Genomic DNA, 20,931 nt, shown 5'->3' with positions numbered 1-20,931 from the left:
GAACCTGAACCGCTCACCACATCCTGTATGATTTCATAAAAATGACAGACTTAAAAACAAAACCATAGGGACCAGAGGCAGGGGTTGGGGGAAGGGATTGATTATAAAAGGAGCACCAGGGAGCTTTCTATTTCAGGGGTGATAGAAATAGTTTATATTTTGTGGTGACAAGGTCATAAATATATGAATAGTTTTAAATGCAGAATATACATTTTTGTGTGGGTGTTCACCACACAAAAATGTATATTCTGTACTTTAAAAGATCCATATGTGTAACCACTAAATTGTATTTGTTGATTTTATTATTCTTTTCTGTCCTTATTTAATTTTAATCCATCTGAAGTTTGTTTTCAGTAATATTTGTTGTAAAATCCTCCAATAAAACAAGGTATAAAGAAATAAAGTCTATGAGATCTACAACTTGAGATGATTTAATATATACCAAACATGCGGATTGTTTCATATACAAATTGGAATCACAATATACTTTTCAAGCTAAATTAAATGTATTGGATGATAATATTTCTAATATGTACATACTTCTCAAGTAGATTTGGTTGAACAGTTTTATATCATAAAAGCTTGGAATCATTATGAGCACTGAGTATTATACTGCAGAAAATTCTTGATAGTTATTGTAGTGAATAGGATGGGATCTTCTGCTTTTTAAATTTTATTGTATGCTTTTAAAAGATCAACTGATTTTTGTCAGTACTTGACACCTACATCTTTTTACTGTGATGATCTGTTTTAAAAGGTTATTTTTTTTTTCCAGTTGACTACTTCCAGTTTGCTTTTGGCTGAAAAATGACACAGTGAATGTTAGTAGAATTGTATTTATAATCAGTAAATAGTACTTTGGATTTCCTAGTGAGTAATTCCTGGGACTTGGATGTATTTGTTGCTGGGAGAGACCTTCCCATCTGGCTTTTGCATCTTTATTTTTATTTCTTTATTTTTTAATTTTAACCATTGTTCAAATACAGTTTTCTGTCCTTTACTCCCATTCCAGCCCACCCACCCTGGTGTTTGCATCTTAAGCTCTGTTACACAGATGATTAAATTAGCTGGACAACTGAGTTCTGGGTAGGAAAAAATTCAGGGTCTTTGAAGGGGAAAGGAAAGGAGAAGGGGCAGAGGGTAAGGGTGGAAGTTCTTATACTTGGTAAGAATGACAAATTTCATAGAGATACATGGTTTTTTCGTTGACTAGTGTCAGGAGCAGTTTATGTGTGCTTTTAAAAATCACTATGTCTGCTGCTAAATTTTCTTTGCTTTTTTCCCCTCATTCTGTCAGGTTCTTCAGAGCAGATACCCCAGCCTCTTGGCAGCAACTGACCACTTGCTTGACATTTACCTCCAGCTTACTGGAGAGAAGCATAACCCCGGGAGTGATGGTTCTGTTGGATGTGAACAGGCACCTCGGGAACTGTCAGAAGCTGGAAGAGAAAACAAAAGACTAAGCCTTGAGGGAAGAGAATTGTCTCTGAGGTACTGGAGTAAACACTTTTTTTAGTTGATGTTTTAAAAACTGCTTCTCTCAAAAGTTCTTACCAGTTAGACTAAATGCTTGCAAGAAAGAGGTCATGTTTGAAATTAAGAGTTCTGGGCAGCTGCATGGTGTCAAATCCCTTTTTCATGTCTATAGTTACTGGTTAGGAAGACTTGTAAAGGCAACATTATTTTTGCTTTGAAAAATAACTTTTAACGTCAAAGTCGGGAATAGTTACAGTTTTTTCACTGGTTATCCTTTTGTGACACTTGTAGTCTTAAATAAGACCCTTGGATTTTCCTGTGTATGGTGGGTTCTGTGCCTTCTCTCTCTGGTCCCCATTGTGGACTTGCCCTTTGAGAACTGAGAATCAGAAACGAGCAGCTTCCCTCACTTTGCCCTGAGATTTGCACCCCTCCCCTGCTGTGTTGTCTGATGTGGGTGAGGAGAAATGAGTGAGTGATGAGTCATTTCCTGGTAGGCGCAGGGACTGGGACCACTCACTTATTCTTTTCTCTGACAGTACTTATCTTCTCCTTGCCAGAAAAAGGGAGAGATTTTGTTGCCAGTTGTGCCCAGACTTAAGTGGACTACATAAACTGATGCCTTTGATGTCCTAGCCTATGGTCTTTTATTTCTTGGCTTTTTATCTTTTTTTTTTTTTTAAGGGATCTACTGAATTGGTGTAATAGGATTGCCCATAGCTTTGATAGCCTGTCTTCATCAGCATCATTAAATATTTTTCAAGAGGTAAGATACAGTCTTCTTGCTTGTTTTTTTTTTTCTGTCTTTCAGGCTGTTGATTTCCATTGTTGTTTTCTGTCTCTTGACCGCTACCAGAGTAGGTATTGTTTATTATCCTTAGCTAGTTAAAATTGAACTAATTTGTCTTAAAACTAAGCAGGTATAATGTTTTATGGTTTTTGAAACAACTTAATGCAAATAAGAATAGTTTGAGGTAGAATAAAATAGGTACTGAAATTAAAGGTAAAATGAAAAAAAAAATCTCCCAGATAATAATGTTATAAAATATAAAGTATTTCTAGGATGTTTAATACTTATTCTTTTTAAAAAAGATTTTATTTATTTATTTTTAGAGAGAGGGGAAGGAAGAGAGGGAGAGAAATATCAAAGCGTGGTTGCCTCTCACACGCCCCCAACTGGGGTCCTGGTCTGCCACAACCCAGCTATGTGTGCTGACTGGGAATTGAACTGGCCACCCTTTGGTTCACAGGTCAGCGCTGAATCCATTGAGCCACACCAACCAGGGCATATTTATTCTTGCATATAACTTCTTAGTCTGTATGATAGATTTATATTTCTCTACTTGGCTTCAGTAGGGCCTTTTAATTTTAGTTTAGAGAAATTAATGTGGGGATTGCAAAGTGTAACCTTGTATGCTGGGCTTGGGGAAAAGTATGTTGTGTGGGAAGGAAGCCCTATTGAATTATAACTCTGCCATGTTTAATAAGATCACAGATTTGTTCCCTACTGCTTAAGAATAAAAGTGATACTGCCTGAAGATCTACATGGTCTTAAAACATTGGCCCATTTTGATTGTGAAGTGTTCTGGTTTCTGTCAGTTGGAACTGAGGAGAGAGTATAATGACCCAGTTTGGTTTGCAGTGTCTCTTTGTGTTTAGTACAGTTAACTTTGAGTAGAAAGAGACCTCATGTGGAGTGCATACTTAAGCTCAGCTGAACCCTGACATGTGGTGTGTCAGTCCTTTAATATCATTCTTCTTTGCGGCGCACTCTTCTCATTATTCTGCAATTGTATGTTTCTTACAGGTGACCTTGCTTTGTACTTTTAAATAGAACTGCAGCATTGGTAGGAGTTCTCTAATTTTTAGTCTATTTTAGGATGGCATTGTGTGTGTGTGTAAAACTACTTTATTGATATGTGATTCACTTACCATAAAATTCACTTTTACAGTGTACAATACAGTGTGTGTGGGTTTTTTTAGTATATTCATAGAATTATGCTAGTGGTGATGGCTCTCACCAGTGTCTAATTTTATAGCAGTTACATTACCCCCAAAATAAACCTTGTGCTCATTAGCCATCATCCCCATTTCTCCCTCTCTGTAACCCCTGTCAACCCACCGTCCACCTCCTGTCTATAAATTTGCTGGTTCTGAACATTTCATATCCATGAAATTGTACAATATGTGACCTTTTTGTATTTTTTTTAATTTACTATATTCACTCAGTTAATTCATGTTGAATGTAGCATGAGTCAGTACTGTGTACTGTTGAAAATGGGAAAATACAGGAAAGCGAAATGATAAAATGTATTCCCCTATCTGGGGATTCCCCAGTGTTGAGAGTTTGGTATATATTCCAGATCTTTTTCTTCACGTATAGGCTTAAGAGCTCTTACTGTATCTGAATCCTCCCTTTAAGGACATTACCATGTTGAAGACGTCAGGCCAGCTGTTTTGCAGAATGTCCCACCTTCTGGCTTTACCTGGTTATTTCTTTATTCTAACATCAACTGGGGTTCTGTAATTCAGTCCAATTCTGATACTGACTACCTGGAGTTATGTAGACCCTAATAGGATAGGTTCGAGGGCTCAGTCCTCCACAAGACTGCCCCCACTTCAGACTCCAGCTGCAAGTTTTGTGGTGCATCCACACTTGTGACCTCACTGTAAGTTCAGGGGTTCCCACAACCAACTCAGGTTCATAGTTGACTTACAGAGCTCACTGAAAGCACAGTATGGTACACGTTACAGTTTTACCATGAAAGGTGTAACTCAGGAACAGTCAGATGGAAGAGATGCATAGGGCAGGATCTTAACAGGTCTCAGGCAGAGGAGTTTCTGTTCCTTTGGAGTCAGGGTATGCTACCTTCCTAGTACATCACTGTGACCACCAACCAGGAAGCTCTCCAAGCTTTGGATGTCCAATATTTTATTGGGGTCTTAGGTCATTGGCCCAGTGTGAGCTCAGTCTCCAGTCCCTCTCCCCTCCCCAAAGTTTGGAGGTGTAGCTGAAAGTTGCAACCCTGCAATTGGACCTTTCCTGGCCAGCCCCACCCTTAAGCTATCTAAGGGCCCATTCAGAGTCAGCTTGTTTAGCGTAATAAACTCAGGTATGGTCCAATGAGGCTCTAAGAATAACACTCCTTACTCCTGGTAATTCCAAGGGTTTTGAAGCTTTGTGCCAGGAATTAGGGACAAAGACCAGATAAAGTCTCTCTTTTTAAAATGTTTGCATGGAGTTTATTGATAAAATATAATATACTTGGTGGTGGCAGAACCAGATACACTAAGTCCTCTCACTTAACGTCATAGATAGGTTTTTGGAAACTGCAACAACAGATAGCAAACCCAGTTTACCATAGGCTAATTGATAAAATAAGAGTTAAGTTCCTGCAGCATATTTCTGGTTACAAACTTCCAAATAAAGACCTCAAATACTTCTAATATTAAAAATTGAAATAAACGTGAGCTATACATATGTTTAAGAAAGATTAATAAAAGCAAGAGAATTATTTTCAGTTCAGGGTCACTGGTGGCTTCTCCCAGCAGCTCAGGGTGCAAGGGGGGACCCACCTCTGGACAGGATACCCTTCCATGACAGGGTGCATTCACATACATGCCTGCATGCACTCAGACTGGGACAGTTGACTAAAATGCACATTTTTGGGACATGGGAGAAAACCACAGTACCCAGAGGAAAACCACACAGACATGGGGGGAGACTGTGCAAAGCACACAGACTGTGACTCCAGCTGGAATTAAAGCTTTTTTTTTCTTATCTCAACATCACAGTGAAATGGTGTTGAACAAAATGATGTTACTTGAGGACCTGCTATATATTCTTTATTTTGCCACATTGATGGTGCCCTTCCCCTTGTCATTTTATCTGTTGTCTTTCCTATAAATAGAAATTTAACAAAATGCTTGAGGTATTTAAATTGAACTTTTGGGGGGTAGAATGCATTTTTGGTTGTGATACGTACTTTATATTTCATTACATCAGAAGACACATCTGGTTGGCTTATCAGTAGTCGCTATGGCTGAGTACTGGGTTAGTAAGGACACTGGGATCACTTCATTGCACAGCAGGAGTTTCCCTTGATAGCTGGAAAGTAATGTTTTGGTGTTACTTCTACTTTCTGAGAGTCAGTTCTTCCACGGACCACACACCTGATGACACTTCTATTTTTTCCTGAATGGGGTGTTTTTTTTCCTAATTAATCAATATATTAGTAGTAAAGCTTTTATACTTGTGTCCTACCTCTATTATGGCAGTGTCTTTGAGTCTAGGGTTGGTATCTTATTTGTATTGTTAGACTTGCAGAAATCTTCCTACTGAATTTTATGTTTCTCCCTTTTGTGGCAGGGTAGTGACACACTGTTATTAATGAATTATTTTACAAATCATTCGGCGTTTACCTTGGTTATTTTAATAGGCTCTGGACTGTTTCACAGCAATGCTTTCCAAGCATACAAGCAAACTGAAAATGGCAGAAGTCATTGGAAGCAGATTGAACATTTCCAAGAAAAAGGTATGCTATTTTTTTTCCCCCTGTTGAAAGCAAGCTGGAATTTTTAGCTTACTTGCTGGTCTCTGGTCCTTACTGTGAACACCTTTTACCATAATTGCCGCCTCTGTCAGAGTTGGTAGTTTCCTTGCTGCCTTTCATGGCCATAAAGCTCTCACCACCTTTAGATGAACAGTTTTTCATGTGTTCCAAATTCTGAAAGTGAGCTTCTTGGTATCCTGTGGCAAATTCATGCCTTAGTCTCCACTGTTAGGATGTTATTCTGTAGGTTATGGGCTCAGGACTGGAATTATGCCTTAGTAACACCTTTATAGTTTTGTGCATGAGTAGATTTTTTCCAGCCTTATTTTTAAAAAGATTTTATTTATTTATTTTCAGAGAGAGAGGGAATGGGAAGGAGAGAGAGGGAGTGGAACATCAAGGTGCAAAAGAAACATTGATTAGTTGCCTTTCAATCTCCCTCCCCCCACCAGTGACCTGAACTGCAACCCAAGCATGACCAGGAATTGAACTGGCAACCTTTCAGTTTGTAGTATGACACCTAACCCACTGAGCCACACTGGCCAGTGCAGATTTTTTCCCAGCTTTTTCTTTAAAAAAAAAACTTTTTTAAAGATTTTATTTATTTTAAAGAGAGGGGAAGGGAGGGAGAAAGAGAGGAGAGATACATCAATTGGTTGCCTCTTACATGCCCCAACTGGGGACCTGGCCCACAACCCAGGCATGTGCCTTGACTGGGAATCAAAGAGGTGACCTTTTGGTTCACAGACTGGTAGTCAGTCCACAGAGCCACACCAGCCAGGGCTCTAGCTTTTTAAGTTAATATCTTCAGACATTGGAAAAGTTGAAAAGAATGATATTCAATGAACATCTGTATACACACTACTTAACTTCATTGCTGACATTGTTAATATTTTGCCATTCTTGTTTTATATCAAAATACATATATTTGGAGGAGAGAGCCTTTTAGCAGTGGTGTTGGTAACTGTCCAAGTGTCTGGGGCCTATCGCGAGGCAGGTGTCTGGCATTCCCAAATAAATGGTGATTCAAAAACCTTATGTCAGGAACTGAAATAGTTAGAGGTGCTCCTTAGGCTGTTGAAACTGTTGGGCTGGTTTTGGCTGCAAGTAACAGAACGCCTCCTTAAATGGGTTTAAACAATAAAATTGAAGTAGACGAGAGAAATCAAACTACCACCACTGGCTTTGATTGATCAGTGTTCATTCCTTTTGGTTGAAGATGGGTTCACCTTCCCTGAGTCCTTTGCCCTTTTCATCCTACCCAAATCTGATCAAAATCTGGGTTCTCCGGGTTAACAATAAACGACAAGTGTGAGAAAGAGATGACAGCTGGGTAGATGTCCTGGAGCGTCTGTCGCAGCTTCTCTTTCTGCTTTGGCTGTGGTTAGATGTACCAGGGTTTGTTCAAGTCACTGTTTCCTGCGTTATGTTAGAAATTTTAGTTTTTAAAATTTTTTTATTGATTTTAGAGAGAGAGAGCAGAGGGAGAGAAACATTGACTTGGTGTTCCACTTACTAATGCATTCATTGATTGATTTTTGTAAGTGCCTGGACTGGGGATTGAACCCGCAACCTTGGTGCATTGGGCTGACACTCTAACCAGCTGAGCTACCCTGCCAAGGCTTATGTTAGAAACTTAAACTAGAAGGAGGCATAGCTGAAGAAAATGTCTTTGATTTTTTTTTTCTTTCATATCTTTTCAGGGGAGAGTTTCTCTTCTCTCTATTGAAGTACTGGTATGTCAATGTGTTCTAGATTTAGGTAGATCTTATTTGCATGAATAGAAAGTATTATCACAGGGAAACATTCATAGCCAGTGTTTTTAAAAATGTTAGAAATTTGGAAAATTAAAAGATTAAGTCATTAAAAGCTAACTTGCCTTTTTTGGAAGTACACAGTGCCTCTTAGTAAAGGGCTATTGGAGGGTCACAGTAAGCCTGATGGCTGAGGAAATGTTTGAAGAGTACAAAAGGTTACTCAGATAAAATCTTTCCCTTCCCATAGGCTGAATTTTTCTGTCAACTCTATAAACCAGAAATTGTGATCAATGAGCTAGATGTGCAAGTGGGTCGAGTGCGGCTTCTACGGAAACAGAGTGAGGCTGTTCACATACAGAGGTAAAGAGGGTTCCTGACTAATACAACTGCGGAATTGTTAGGAACTTAATGGTAGGCCTTGTGCAGCACCTTTGAGCTACACATGTATCTGAATGTGATCTCTCCAGGGCATGGGATGGCGTGGAGCAGTGTTTTCCCAAAGTATGTTCTATGAAACTAGATAAATTTGGGAGGAAGGCTATTCAACCCACTACAACTAGTAACTTATCCAGATTTTACAGATGCAGAAACTGAGGCTAAGTAAGGTTAAGTAGTTTGCTCAAGGTGATACAGCTAGTATAGATAATGTCTTATCTTACTGGCGGTTTGAATCGCCAGAGTGTATGCTCAGTGTTTGTAGAATGAATGAGCTCTGCATTTTATATGTTGTAAGGATATCTGTTAGAACATGGAGACAGTTACTTGGAGTTGTCTTCTCATTCTTGTTTGTTCAGTCTAGAAAATCTGGTTCCTCAAAGCAACACTAACAGAAGGGGCCTTTCTCTGAACTGCTTTCTTACTTTCCCCTTCCCAGGGATAAGTTCACTTTTGCTGCCACGAGGCCTTCCTCTGTTCTTATTGAACAGCTTGCAGTGTGTGTTAGCAAAGGAGAGCCCGTATTGCTGGTGGGAGAGACCGGGACTGGTAAAACCTCTACTGTACAGTACTTGGCTCACATTACAGGTAACTACTAGGAGGCCAGCACCCCAGGAAATAAACATTTCACACTGACTGCCTTTCTTCTCTCCTGGAAATAAAGTTAAAAGAATACTGGAGTTTAAAATAAAGTGCTACCACTCCACTTTTCCTAGCAATAACCACTGTTAATGGATTGGCATTAACTGTTTTTAGTTCTGCTCTATGGTCTGCAGATACATTTGCATATCGATTTGATTTTGTTTTGAAATAAAAGGGATTATGCTCTGTGTATTGCATTTAGTTAAGCAAATTGGACATCTTTATAAACAAGTGCCTCATTTCTGTTCTAATGGCTAAGTAACATTCCACACTGGACATTTCATTCTAATTTATAGACATTGATTTACTGAAGGACTTTTGTTCTATTCAGTTATCTGATTCCAGAACAATAATACACAGTGAATCATGTTATACATACCTCCCTGAGGTAGGTGAAATTTTTGAATCTGAAAAGCAAAGCAAGAGAATCAGAGGAAATGCACATTTAAAGATTTGCCCTATGCCTGTGTCCACACATCCTTAAGGATCACACTGGATTTTACCAGTTTTTATATTTTTGGAATGACCCTTTTGCCCTTTCTTTTATAAAGGCCACCGTTTGAGGGTCGTCAATATGAATCAACAGAGTGACACTGCAGACTTACTTGGAGGGTAAGTGCGGCTTAAATTTTTTTTCTTGTTATTTTGTATTCACTGCTTGACATAGGAAATACTGTTCTCTTACAAAGCTCAAAACTAGCCTTGGAAAAATGTTCAAATTCTTGTACCCCTACCCCAGCGGGGTATTTATTGGAATTTATTGAGGACCTTTTGTGTGTATCGATGTTTCTCTTCATTTTAAAGAGCACTTGAGGTTCTGGCTGTCAAAGATCATGCTGACAGAGGGAGGGGAAAAGAAGATAAATATGTAATCAACTAATATTTGTGAGTGCAGTTGCCTCTCTAAAACGTACATTCTGAAGTTACAGTCTTCTAGCTATATTCTGCCGCCCTTAGATTGGCTTTGAAACATTAAGTAGCTCTCTGCTTGATTAAATGTTGCCCATGGGTTCCACTGTGGTCATTAAAATGCCCCCTTCTCTGTTGGTGTTTTTGAATATGTAGTTTCACAAACAATTTTAGTTTGGTCTGAAGGCTGTAATGCTGATGGATACTATTGGCATACCTTACATTGAGTGATATTAGGATCTGTCCTACTAACGCTAAATAATTGCTTTTAAAACCCCTGAAAGTCATAAAATAACAAATTTGTTGTCCTTTTTGCTCTTTATGGCATCTGATATAAAGCTTTTCACTTACCTCTTTTTTTGAGGACATGCTGTAGCAGTATTTTTATTTTCATTCTTTATCTCTCATCTCTCACTGCTCTGGGCATTGTGCTATCAGTACCTTGGAGTCCTTCAATTGGTGCTTTTCCTTAGCTTACCCTCCCAACCCATTGCTTATATTCAGCTCTACACGTATTACTCATTTTGTACTCAATTAAAGCTTTTAAATTTATATTCTGGCTTAAAATTAATTAGCTAAGGCTTCTAAGGCTTATCTTTCCTACTCTTAGTTCAACTTTGTTATTTTTCCCCAATGATCTACTTTGTTTTTATTTTATTTTTGTTTAGTTAACTGATACTTAATTTCCTCATTTTTTCATTCAGATACTTGGCATCCTGTTCTTACTACTGTATGGAATTTGTTATTTAACTGGGCATGTCTGTCATACTGTGTTATTTCTATTCTATATATATTTTTTATTAGTATCCTACTGTTTAGTATCTCTAACACAAATGGTATTAATCTTATAGTAATTGAGCATGGACTAGGTATGTCTCTTTTAAAAATTTTTAGTGTTATATCAGCCATTGCAAATAGTTTTAAATGTAGCAAGTACGTAGGAACCTATTTGCATCCTGATGCAATTAATTAGTAATACAAAAAAGGTTGGAATCAGTGTGATAACTGGAATTTCGGGTTGATGCCAATTTGGTAAAAAGAATATGTATCTGTTTTTCCTCGTTACTAGGTTAACATCAATTATCACAAGAAAAGTTACATACACTTCAATTTTTGTGTGGTTGGAAATATGCTATATTTTCTATACTTTTGTATTAATGGAAAGTGGTATAAATCAAATCATTTATATATAAATCATAATATAATATATTGTGATGTATGGTTGACTCCTTTGGTTAAGAATCCTTGAATATAAGATAGGAAGACCAAAAATTATTTTTAAAAGGCAGGGACGTGGAAAACAAAATTCAGGAATAGGCGAGGGGAGAGGATAGAAAAGGTGTATAGTTTTATACGCCTTTTGGGATGTATGGCTATTTTCATCTATTTCATTATATTTTATGTTATTAGACGTATTTTGCATGTATCAGATACTATGGTAAAAAAATAATAGAAGTTTATAGACCTTTAGGTCTGTTCATTAGTTTGAAAATCTGCATCTTTTAGATTGGTTTTTAAAAAATTTTTAAGGCTAAAGACACTTTCTAAAAAAGACATTTGAACTTAAACTACATTACTACAGAATGCCTGTGATCTGTGTTAGTGTACTACCCCTTGTGTTTTGATTATTGTTAATGTGGTATATCTTTTCCTTCATTTAATTTTTAACTCATTTAGTCATTTTATTTGAAGTGAGTTTCTGGTAGGCAGCACATAGACCTTCAGATTACCTGTGAGAAGAGAACTAAACCAAATTTTAATAGAGTTGAGGGTGGAGAGAGCTTATGTGACTCTGGAAAAGAGCGGATGGAACAGAGGACTTAGAAGAAACAGGTGATACCATTTCAGAAAGAGAAAGTCTAGAAAGTGGCAAAATACAGAGTAGCTTCACAGCAGTGACTGTGGGAAAGAGCATTGGGAGGCACACCCTCTGAGGGAGAAAGAGAGGCATAGTGAAGGGGAGGGGGCCCTTGGAGAATTTGGCAGTAAAGGAAAGAAGAAAATGGGAGGAAAATTAAAGGTCTCATAGAAAGAAAATGGCAGTCCCTGCCATCCTCCTCCTCACCACCACCACCAATAGAAAGATTCATAAGAGAAACTGCACAGGGGAGAGCAGGCCAGAAGTGCATGCTCACAATCTGGGAATCCTGACTCCGAAGTGCAGAGAAGTGCTTATTGTTTCAGCTACTCAGTGTATACTATTTTTGGTTGCTTTTACACTTCATGTTCTTTCACAGACTACCTTACAATTTTGGAGAGTCATTTTCCTTTGAGATGCTTTCAGATGAATGCCTATATGCAGTCTCTGTGTGCATAACAGGTATTGGGTTGGCCATCAGTATGTTTTTTTCCATTAAATAAAAACACATTTTTTAATTTTCACCAATAACTTCAATGATTTGGATATCCTGATTATGGCAGCTATCTCCCATGTGATAAAGCATTGACTGTTCTCAGTTAATGTCTTTATTTGATCTCTGTCAACTTCAACTGGTCTACCTGACCGTGGAGCACACATCCAGTGAGAGATCTCCAGCAAGAAACTTCACAAACCACTTTTGACACATTTGATCTGTCACAGCACCTTCTCCATACACTGCTCAAATCTTTTCTTATGTTTCAGTTGCGTTCTTACCTTTCTTGAGATAAAGCATAATATGCCAAAAATGTTTATTTTCTTCCATCTTCAATATTAAAATGGCCACACAAAAATTCACTAATTTTGATAATTTTTTAAAAAATATACACTGATACAACAGCTGTCACCGTATAATCTAACAAAATTGGAATGAAGTTAAAGACAAAAATTGTTTGGAATGAAGTTAAAGACAGCTAAGCGCTACCAGAGCCATCTTATGGGAAAAAAGCTAAACAAACATTTTGGCCAACCCGGTAGAACTTGAATTATTTTCCATGGGGGCTAGGTATCCTAGGCCCGCCGCCCCCTCCCCTTTAGGTTGCCCTTGAGGCATCTTTTCTCTGCAGAAGACACTGGGGAAACCTGCTCTGTAATGCTTCCTAGTTTGATGTGCCAGTTCTCCCATGTGTCAGGTTGGTTCCAGTTGAGATTTGTGTCATAGTTCATTTTGTTTTTGTTTTTTCTTGTGTGAAATGTATGTATGTATGTTTGCTCATTTTTAATCACTTGAAATGTGTATTGGCTTAACTGTTTCAGGCACTATGCTGAGCTTTAAATGAATGGACTTTTCAGGAACTGAGTCTAATCTGAAATATTAAACCACTTCTTTCATTCATGAATTCAGTAGACTGAGACAGTTAATAATCATTATGATTATAATAGCTAACTCTTCAAAAATGTTCTTTCATAAAGCTAACTAGTATTTTCGTTCATGCCCCAGACACTAAATGGAACCTTTTATTTGTGTTAACCCACTTGGCCTTCTTAATAGCCATGAGGCACAGACTGTTAATTATCTCCGTATTATACAGGAGAGAACTGAAGCACACAGAGATTGAGTACCTTGTTCAAGGTAATGGCTGGTCTGTGATTTGGACTCAGGCAATCTGCCTTGAACATCTGTGTTCTTAATTATTATTCTGCCTCAGTTAGCTTTGAATCCTGTTTATAGTATCATCTTTAAGACTAACAGTTTTATTTAAATAATGTGTATTTTAATTTCTTACACTTCTCTTGTCCTTCCAGTTCATCTTCTTTTGCCTGGTCCAGAGCATGGATCTGTCATCTTTGCTTTCACTGCTAACCTCCTAGAAGTGTCTTCCATTTAGTAGTTACAATGATCCTTTAAAATGTAGACCACATTACATCAGTCTCTTCCTCAAATATGCCCCCCAGAACCCCCACACACTTCTTAGTCCATTTTGAAAATAATACAAAGGCTTTCTTCTGGCCTGTAAAGAAAACCTATCACAATCTGTGTTGGCGGTTCTCTGACATGATATCCTTCCTTTAGCTCTTATTGATTAGATAGATGTAAATGGTGGAGGAGCAGGGCCTTGTGGGTGGTGTTTATTCAGTGCCTAACACATGATGAGTACTAAGTAAATTTTTGTTGAATATATGGAGTAAAGAAAGGCCTTTACTGATGACTGGTGCTTACTGGGAAGTAAAAATGACTTTGAAATTCTTACACTTTTCCTTTTTGGAATCAGACTTGTTGATACAGATTTTCAGTATCAGGACCTTGTTTCTCCCTTGCAGGCCAATGAGTAAATAGGATCTGTGAGCTCTCTATTGTGTTTGACTATTCTGAAGCTTACTTTGGTAATCACTTTGGTTCTCAGATTGTTTTTCTTGGAAATAAATTTTATAGCATCATCCTTGAATTGTAATATTTAGTATCTTAGGCTGTGGAAAATTGTATATTTGAGATTGATTTCCCAGGAACAATTAGTGCCTCTCAGACAACTTATTTTTTAGCTAGAGCAGTGTTTCTTGACTCTTAATTATTAACTTCCTCCCGCCCCCAGCTGTTAAATTGAAATTTAATTTAAATGAATTTCCCAGCTTCCCAATCAGAGAAATTAAATGGTAAGGAATAAGAAAGAATCTAAAATACAATGGAATAAAAAGTTGAGCTGTGGAGGTTCACAGACTTTTGCAATATTTAAGGTTATTTTTACCAATATTTATCTCTTTGGCAGCAGTACTTGCCTCTCCCTCGGTTGAGAAGGCATGAACTGAGTTCACATTGCTTAAGTAAATCACTTGCAGATGTTGTGTTTCTTACTCTACAATATCCTGAAAAAATTTTGGTTGATCTTAATAAAAAATGTTTTATCATTAAGTCCTATACATGACTAATATTATTTAAACATTAGTAAAATAAATCACATGCTTTCAGTGCCCAACTAGGAATTTCCTTTTTTTTTTTATGTTTACCTAATGCTAGTTTTTACCTTTAGTGTAGACCCTTTTTCTGCATTATAGCTTAAAACTTTAACAGAGTTTAAGTATTTTTGTATTACTTTTGATTTTGAGTGAATGAAATCTTAGACTTATTCCTGTTTTCTTAGTTACTGTTTTTACGCTCTGTTAGCTTCAGTAGTTTGTGAGTCACCTTTACTGTTTGTTTCAGGTATAAACCAGTGGACCATAAGCTTATTTGGTTACCCTTAAGGGAGGCATTTGAGGAACTCTTTGCCCAGACATTTTCCAAGAAGCAAAACTTCACATTCTTGGGGCACATTCAGACCTGTTACAGGCAGAAACGGTGGCATGATCTCCTCAGACTGATGCAGCATGTGCACAAGTCGGCTGTCAGCAAGGATGGAAAGGAGAGCGAAACTGGTAAGAATGTGACCCAGGCTGCTAGTGAGAGGGCATGAGGCTGGGGCCAGGTTAGTGGAATAAGAAAAAGGTTTAGGTGGGGAATGAAGCAATGCGAATTGGGGCTTTCTAGGACTTAGGGCAAACATGACTAATTTTGAAGTATTGCGGCTCCCATGATTCTAGGCAGGATTTCCGTAAGGACCTTTGGTTGGCGTGGCGCTGTACAGGCACCGCTTTAGTGTCAGTTACATTTCCTTAGGAAAAGATTAATTCCAGAAAGCTGGATTCCACAGCCCAAGGGGCTTTTGGTAGCTTAGTTATCTTCTCTGCTTTCTCTTCTATGAAATGCAAATAAGAGCACCTACTTCAAAGGGGTGTTGTGAAGAATAAGTTGGTTAATTAATGCATGTACATAAGCATTTGAATGAGTTGACTAGTATAGTAGCCAGCACTTAGTAAGTGTTTGGGCTTTTAAAAAATCTACTTCTAATGTGTTTGATTTTTGTGTGTTTTGTTAATTGTATGTTTTTGTGTGTTTATATATATTACAATATAAAAGGTGTTACATTCTGGTCTTTATTTTTTCTAGGGTTACTCCTAAAAGAGAAATGGGAAGCATTTGGTCTTAGACTCAACCATGCCCAACAGCAGATGAAAATGACTGAAAATGCCCTCTTGTTTGCCTTTGTAGAGGTATTTTGCTTTAGTTATTAAAGTTAAGGGACAGTTGAGTTGTATCAAAACGCAAGTTTTATTCAGGTTTCTGGTTTGTATTATCTTCATGTTGATATTTTAAGTGTTTGCTGTTCAAGACTTAAATACTTACTGAAAAAACATGGGGAAGATCTTGAAAGACGTTCTTTATAGAAATTACAGAGTTTGATGAGCACTATTATTCATAAAGATGGCTGTTGAGAACAGCTAGCGAATTCCTTGTTTCCTTGCTGTGTGCATATGAGAGCCAGAGCAAGTGCAGTAGCTGGGGTCTATTCACGTTATGCCCCATTTTTTATTACAGTGTGTGGGTAGCTCTACTCTTTTCTGTCCTGTGACCCTATAGGAAAGATCAGTGTAATTAAATGTTCATGACCTAAGATTTAAAAATTTCTATTTTTGAAAATTTGTTTCTGTGATATTCCTTAGATCAAATCCTAAGGGAGGTGAGGGTCTTACTTGAGATGGTGTTTTGGTATGAGGGAAAGTCACTGAGCCGTATGTCCATCAGCGTGGGAAGTTGGGTCATCAGTGCTTACTGTATTGTGATTATTTCTAAAATAGCCAATTAAAATGTCAGGTGCTCTCAAAGTAGAGTTTATACCTATTTCATGACTTAGCATTATACTGTTTAGTACACTTGTTCTTTTTTAAAATAAATTTGTATAAGATTCTTTGTCAGGATTATTGTGAAAATAAAGTTGTAAAGCAATTTAATAATAGTAAAACAATTCAGTTTTTTTATGTCAACATTGAGACTTTTATTACTCTTGGACTAGAACTCTTAAAAAACTAGGAACAATTCATTTTGATATTCTTCAGCAACTGGGAAAGGCTACATATTACAGCTTCTCTACATCTTTGATTTACTCCTTTATCTGATATATTCATAGCTTGACCCTGTAGTTATTTTGGGTGCTTTTAATAACCATCTGAGTACCTTTAAACATGTAAATACGTTATCATTTATGTCCTATCCTTATAGTGAGATGATTTAGTTTATTGCATCTCACTCTTAGGCTCAAAGTTATTCCCTTGATCCTTTTAGACATAAAAAGTTAACTTAGCTTGGTCTTAACTCTGACAGTCAGCTAGCAACCATTTGGAGAATTTTGACCTTGCCTCTATTTTCTAACCCTGCTTATATAACTTCGTAGCGAGTGTATCCTTATTTTAAATGGATCTTACCATTTTTCTTTCTTTTCTTCTAGGGTACGTTAGCTCAGGCTGTAAAAAAAGGAGAGTGGATCTTGTTGGATGAGATTAATTTGGCTGCTCCAGAAACATTAGAATGTCTCAGTGGTTTACTCGAAGGCTCCTCTGGCTCTCTGGTATTGCTGGATCGAGGGGACACAGGTAAGGCTTGACCCCCTTGGAGTCTGACTTGTGGCCAGGTCTATTGGCCTCTTTAGAGTGAGAATCTATTAGGTGGAATACATGGGCTGTCCAGTTGGATTTGTTTATTCCATAAGTATTTACTTTCTGTAAAAGTCGTATTGTTAGGTGGTAAGGGGAATTCAAAGAAGAAGATAATTTGTCAAGGCACTTCAGTAGTAGATAATAGACATGCACAATTAGTGGGAAAATATATGCTGGTAAATAGGTAATAAAACATAAATGACAGTGAACAACCATATCTATAAATGATAGAATGGCAGCATAAAATTAAGTGTGTACATAGGTTAGGAAACTAATACACGTGGGGTTTCAAAAGAAGGATGGTTTGACCAGCCAACAACAACCCTGCTGAGCCTGTGGCAGGGTGGTTTGGCCTGGGGTCCTGTGTAGTTAGATAGTCATCCCTTAGGGGCCTGTGGCTAATGACTGACTTGATTGACAAGTTCTTGAGAATTTATAATTTTCTCTTAACAGAACCACTGGTTCGTCATCCTGACTTTCGTTTATTTGCCTGTATGAATCCAGCAACTGATGTGGGCAAAAGAAATCTCCCACCAGGAATTAGAAACAGGTGAGGGGACGTGGCCTGGTTCCTCAATACTTTTTAAAAGTTCTCCTTTTTTATTGTTTGTAATATTAACATAACCAAACCCTGTAACAATGCTTGAAATTTCTTGACCACTGACAATCTTCCTTATTTGTTATATTCCTTTACTTTCTATAGGTGCTATGGATAATAGAGTATTCTGGAATTCTGAAATATTTGTCCTTTGGGTTGGTAGTATGACACTTAATGGATCATGGATATTGTTGAGAACAGAAATCTTTCCTTCTTCAAATAGCCTGTAGCTGTTAGAAAAACTTCACATAAGGATATAACAGTATAATAGTATAAGTGTCTATTAGAAATAGAGGCCTCTTAGATTGGCTAATGATTTATAAAAGGGCTTGTACATTTCAGTTTTCATCATTAAGCACTGATTGACGTGAGCAAGGTGCTTAGTTATTCGTGTTTTATGTATGTGGCTCTTGGGAAAAGACATGACTTTATTTGTTATTGGTAACTCTTGTTGAATTTTAAGTTTTAAAACAGTGTTAGTTGTATTAGTAATAAAATTGGTAATAAATTAGTAATGAAATAAAAATAGGAAAATTTTATAAACTACAACTATGTGTTTTCCTTTGATACAGCTATTTTATTTTTCACGGTGAAGGGGCTTTTTGTTGTATGTATTTTTTATTACATGTACTTATGATCAAAAACACCTGAAAATTAGGATACATAAGTCTTATTTTTGTAACTGTTTCTTGCAAGGATTGTAAGAAGATTTCCTTTCAAAGAAGAAATAGTGGTAGATTTTTGGTAATAGTTACAGTATTTTTTATTTTGTTATGGTCAATCTGTATCATAAGTTGGATAACTATTATGTTTTATACTAGAAATAGTTAAAATGAGTTCACATAACTTCTGTTTTTCATTTTTTATTATCAGAATAGTTGTCTTAACCTCCGAAAAATGGTTATCTAATAATTGTTGCACAGGTTCACAGAACTTTATGTAGAAGAACTGGAAAGTAAAGAAGACTTACAGATTCTTATTGTGGACTATTTGAAAGGATTGAGTGTGAACAAGAGCACAGTGCAAGGAATCATAAAGTAGGTACTTTTCGGTTTCCCTATGAACCTTTCCTCTGAACATAAAAATGTGTGCCCTTTCATATTATTGTTCCTTTTTCTCCTCCTAACTGGAGAAAACTGATAGAAGGATTATTACTTAGACTAAAATTTGAAGCCTTATGAACTTCCTTGGATTTTTCCTAACAAGAGAAAGAATGTGTAGTTAGGGTATAAAGAGGCAAGCCAAAGCCTGTTTGGACAAGAACCTGGATTTCACTGTGTCACGTACTTGGTTATACTTGGTCTTATGATAGCTGGTCATAAATTTCTTGAACTCCATGTTTCAGTCTGGAACTTTCTCTATCTTGGCATCTTCTAACCTTCTCAAGTGTGTGGTAATGATAGTAGTAATTGGTCACCATATCTTCTTTTTAATTTTAACATTTTGTCATTATTGATTATAACCATGGCCTTTTAAAACACTGTGATTTTGTTTTTTTCTGTGTGCTTATTCATCCCCATTATGGATTTGCCCCACATATTAGAACTGACTCTGGAATACTGTGTTCGGACTCAGTATATTCTCATTAAGGTTCTCTCACATCTCAGTATCTTTTATTTTTTTCCCCCTCTCCTATTTCTGTCTTGAAAGAAAGCTGATAGATCTTCACTTACTATTTTGAAACAATACCTCTGAGTGTGTGAAAAATAGATTTTAAGAAAGAATGAGAGGTTTGGTGCATGCTCTAGAAAGTTGTATGTAAGCTTGGCCACCTAGTCTGTAAAAATGGCTTTTGGGAACAATAGTAGAATAATGAGTAAAGTCACCTGAAGTGCATCCTCTTTGTAGCTTCTACAGAGATGTGCGGAAAGAATCTGGGACAACATTGGTGGATGGGACGGGACATAGACCTCACTACAGCCTTCGGACTCTCTGCAGGGCCCTGAGATTTGCAGCCTCCAATCCATGTAGCAACGTCCAGCGCTCACTCTATGAGGTGTTTCTGAAGTCTGGGTTTGAATGGAGCTCGGTGAATGGCTCACCATGGGGAGGGAAGGAGTAGGGATGCATAGTCCAGGTTTGCTTGTGCTTTCCATTTAGTCAGATTGGCCCAGAACATTGTATACCAGAGCTACCCTGACCTTTGTTCTACTGTGGTATTTTTGTAAAAGTTGTTCTGGGAATCTGTCACTGCAGAAGAGTAATTAGTGTTCTGCATTTCTGTGTCTTTCCTAGGGATTTTGTTTGGGCTTCCTAACACAGCTTGACAGGGCATCACACCCAATAGTTCAGAAGCTTATTTGTCAACACATTGTTTCTGGCAGTGTTAAAAGTCTGCTGAAGCAGGTATGTTTGTTTTTTGTTTCTGATTTGTTTAACAAATGAAATGCTGAATTATCAGATGTTCGACTGTTGTTTTTTTTGTTTGTTTGTTTTACAAAATTTCATTCTAATTATAAATCTGTTTCAAAAAGTTAAATATTAGGTGGTAAAAATTCCCCATATTCCTGCTCTTTGGAGATTTAAACTCTATAGATAGTCCTTTCCATCTAAATTCTGATATGTGTGTGTGTGTGTGTGTGTGTGTGTACATTTGTCAAGGTGAAACCTAAATATGTATGTAATGTAAATGATATAAATGGGACTATCTCATAAGAATGTTCTTGTAGTTTCCATTCTTAGCCTAACTAGATATATCTTCAAGTGAAGGGAATAAGTGTTCTAGAAGAGCACTATTTCATAGCTGTAGATTGGACCACTATTTGAGCATCTTGATGTATAACAATAGTAATTTGTATAAATCAGTAACTTTCACGATATCTTCAAAAGATTATGATTTATCCTCAGTGCTATATGTAATAGATTACCATATTTTGCCATGTACAGTGTGCACTTTTTTGCCAAAATTTTTGAGGGAAAAGGAAGGACAGCATTATACACGGGTAGTATTAATGCTACATCTATATAAATGTTTTTATTTCTTTTATTTATGCTTATGCATTAAAAGTATAACTCAAGAAAGCAATAATGATATCAATATGCAAAATAATACCCTGGAATACTATAATTGGTTTTGTTTCTAAATTTAAATAAATAAAACTTAAATTAAAAATTCATTGAAAGATTTTTTTCCTGAAAGTTTGTGCCAGAAATGTGGATGCGAAGTAAACATGGGAG

At 37.1% G+C, this 20,931-nt stretch overlaps 1 protein-coding gene across 6 annotated transcripts in view; it reads left to right on the top strand.

Annotated features, from left to right (window-relative positions):
• Positions 1-20,931, top strand: part of MDN1 (midasin AAA ATPase 1) — a 142,257-nt gene that overhangs the window by 25,202 nt on the left and 96,124 nt on the right. For all 6 annotated transcript variants that reach the window (XM_036024465.1, XM_036024464.1, XM_036024461.1 and 3 more), the window contains exons 10-22: positions 1,298-1,491; positions 2,161-2,242; positions 5,916-6,011; positions 8,034-8,146; positions 8,661-8,809; positions 9,415-9,475; positions 14,830-15,041; positions 15,613-15,716; positions 16,949-17,093; positions 17,610-17,706; positions 18,678-18,791; positions 19,603-19,750; positions 19,990-20,100. In XM_036024465.1, coding sequence (XP_035880358.1) covers positions 1,298-1,491; positions 2,161-2,242; positions 5,916-6,011; positions 8,034-8,146; positions 8,661-8,809; positions 9,415-9,475; positions 14,830-15,041; positions 15,613-15,716; positions 16,949-17,093; positions 17,610-17,706; positions 18,678-18,791; positions 19,603-19,750; positions 19,990-20,100 — 1,626 coding nt within the window. The remainder of the gene's footprint in view (positions 1-1,297; positions 1,492-2,160; positions 2,243-5,915; positions 6,012-8,033; positions 8,147-8,660; positions 8,810-9,414; positions 9,476-14,829; positions 15,042-15,612; positions 15,717-16,948; positions 17,094-17,609; positions 17,707-18,677; positions 18,792-19,602; positions 19,751-19,989; positions 20,101-20,931) is intronic.

This window comes from Phyllostomus discolor, chromosome 4 (genome assembly GCF_004126475.2).
Source record: "Phyllostomus discolor isolate MPI-MPIP mPhyDis1 chromosome 4, mPhyDis1.pri.v3, whole genome shotgun sequence".
NCBI lineage: Eukaryota > Metazoa > Chordata > Mammalia > Chiroptera > Phyllostomidae > Phyllostomus > Phyllostomus discolor.
The sequence above is the reverse complement of the archived record's forward strand: the minus strand, read 5'-3'. Positions and strand labels throughout refer to the sequence as shown.